Source organism: Anopheles gambiae, chromosome 2 (assembly GCF_943734735.2).
Source record: "Anopheles gambiae chromosome 2, idAnoGambNW_F1_1, whole genome shotgun sequence".
Classification (NCBI taxonomy): Eukaryota; Metazoa; Arthropoda; class Insecta; order Diptera; family Culicidae; genus Anopheles; species Anopheles gambiae.
In genome coordinates, this window is record NC_064601.1 from 22,239,109 (window position 1) to 22,241,111 (window position 2,003).

General features: G+C 53.7%; 1 protein-coding gene across 1 annotated transcript; it reads left to right on the forward strand.

Moving 5' to 3' along the window:
- Window positions 1–254: 254 nt before the first annotated feature.
- Window positions 255–1,606, forward strand: LOC1273421 (volume-regulated anion channel subunit LRRC8A). Its single transcript, XM_312396.5, has 2 exons — window positions 255–536; window positions 624–1,606. Exons 1-2 carry the CDS (start codon window positions 499–501, stop codon window positions 1,555–1,557), a joined length of 972 nt encoding a protein of 323 aa, XP_312396.4. The 5' UTR covers window positions 255–498; the 3' UTR covers window positions 1,558–1,606.
- Window positions 1,607–2,003: the final 397 nt, after the last annotated feature.

The window sequence follows — 2,003 nt, forward strand, 5'->3', positions numbered from 1 at the left end:
CTGACCTGAGGGTTTTGTAAATCTATTTTTATCATTTAAAATAGAAAACACATCACGTAATACTAATTCCAGTTCTTTCCTATCATTCCGTTTAATGCTGGTTTAGAAGTCGCTCAGTCGCTGCCCCATGTCGCATGCCCCAACTGACGCACCAACCGACCAGGGCGCACTGAACGCGCGCAAACTGTGACAAACAAACGTATCAAAACGAACCAAGCAAATAAATAACACGTTGTTTTGCTGCTGGATAGATGGACTCTCCGCTCTCCGTTAATCTAGAGCGCAACCTTCTTGTGTAAAGGGGGCTCCCCTTCACCCCCAAAACAAAAGCCAATAAATAGACCCAGAATCCACGGTGCCACGATCAATGTGGAGCGAACCGGCAAAGCAACGATCCGGTCCAAAAACGACGTCGCACCGATCGTCGTCAACCGCACTCTCTCTCTCTCTCTGTCTCTCTCGGTCTCAGTCAATTGATAACAAACAACGCAGGAGGCCATGTTGACGATGGCACGCTACCGGGACGTGATACTGCTGTAAGACGACGCATCACGCTGCCAGAGCGAAACTGCAAAACCTACTTTGATTGATTCCTTTTCCTTTCTCGCTTCAATTTGTTGCAGGGCCTTGGCAGGTCTGCTGATCCTAGCGTTGGTAGGCAGTGTGTACGGCCGTGCCGTGCCTCATCATCGTTGCCGGGGCGGCGAGCGTGGTGTTGGCCGACTGCAAAATGTGACACTTACCAACGCGACCCTTTCCGCGATGGCTCAAACGGGCGGTGGCGGTGAACTCTCGCTCGACGGCTGCCAGATTGACCACTTCGGGCCGGCACTGTTCGCGCTGCTGCAGCGCACAGACTGTCTGACGCTTCGCGGTGGCCACATCCCCTCCGTGTCGTTCCATTCCCACACGCTCGATACGCTCGTGATCGATGCGACCGGTCTGCGAACGTTCGATGTAGCCGGCGGGCCCGGTGCGGCCCCGTACGAAAAGCTACGAATACTGCACATCACACGCACGCGGCTGGAGCGGCTACCAGCGCGCCTCTCGCTGCTGGTGGGCCTAAAACGGTTGGACCTGTCGCAGAATCAGCTAACCCACATCGAGCTGGACGTGCTGGGTGCGATGAGGCGGCTGCGCGATCTCGACCTGTCCGTGAATCAAATCGCGCGATTGGACGCTTCGCCCGAGCTGCAGCTGGCGGGCCTCCGCAACCTGTGGGTCAGCTACAATCGGTTGCGCTCGTTCGGGGCCTTCCCGGGCGCGTTCCCGGCCCTGGACACGGTGCGCCTGATAGGGAACCGGTGGCACTGCGGCTGGGTCGATCGGGCCCGGGCCGACATCATGCGTCACGGGATCACGGCGTTCGGTGCTGATTACGATTGTCCCGGCGAGCGCCAGGGTGGACTTTGCTGCTACGATGACGTGCCGGGCGAGGTGGTGGCGATCGAGCAGACGACGACAGCCGGTGGGGCCGGTGCTGATGATCTCACGCTGCGGGCATCGAATCGGAGCACGATCGAGGTTCGGTACGGGGATGTGGAGCTGTTTTTGTGAAACAGAGGGCAGATGGAATAAATTTTAAAAGAAATGGTTTGAATTTAAACCTCTCTTGTGCATCTTTTTTTTCTATTTGCGTTCCTGTTTTGAGGGAACAATGTCGACCCTGGTCGCCCAAAAAACCCCTTTTAAAAACCCGTTCGTCCATCATCATTCTTTAATTTAAAGAGATTATCAAAGTGATAACCCATATTTATACTATTTGCCCGTTAAGAGCCTATTATGTTTCACTACGGAGCAAGAAAAAAACCCCTCACAAACCCTGCTCGAGATGGCATTTAATGAAAAATGGATTAATTTCAATAAAGGAAACCTCGCACATGCTTTTTATTGTGTACCGCGCGTTCGCTTGCGCTTGCCCGTTGGCCAAAGTGAGCAAGAAGAGCTACAAATCTGAACCACACACGGGTTCTATCATGGCAAAAGAACCGAACCAATCGAAA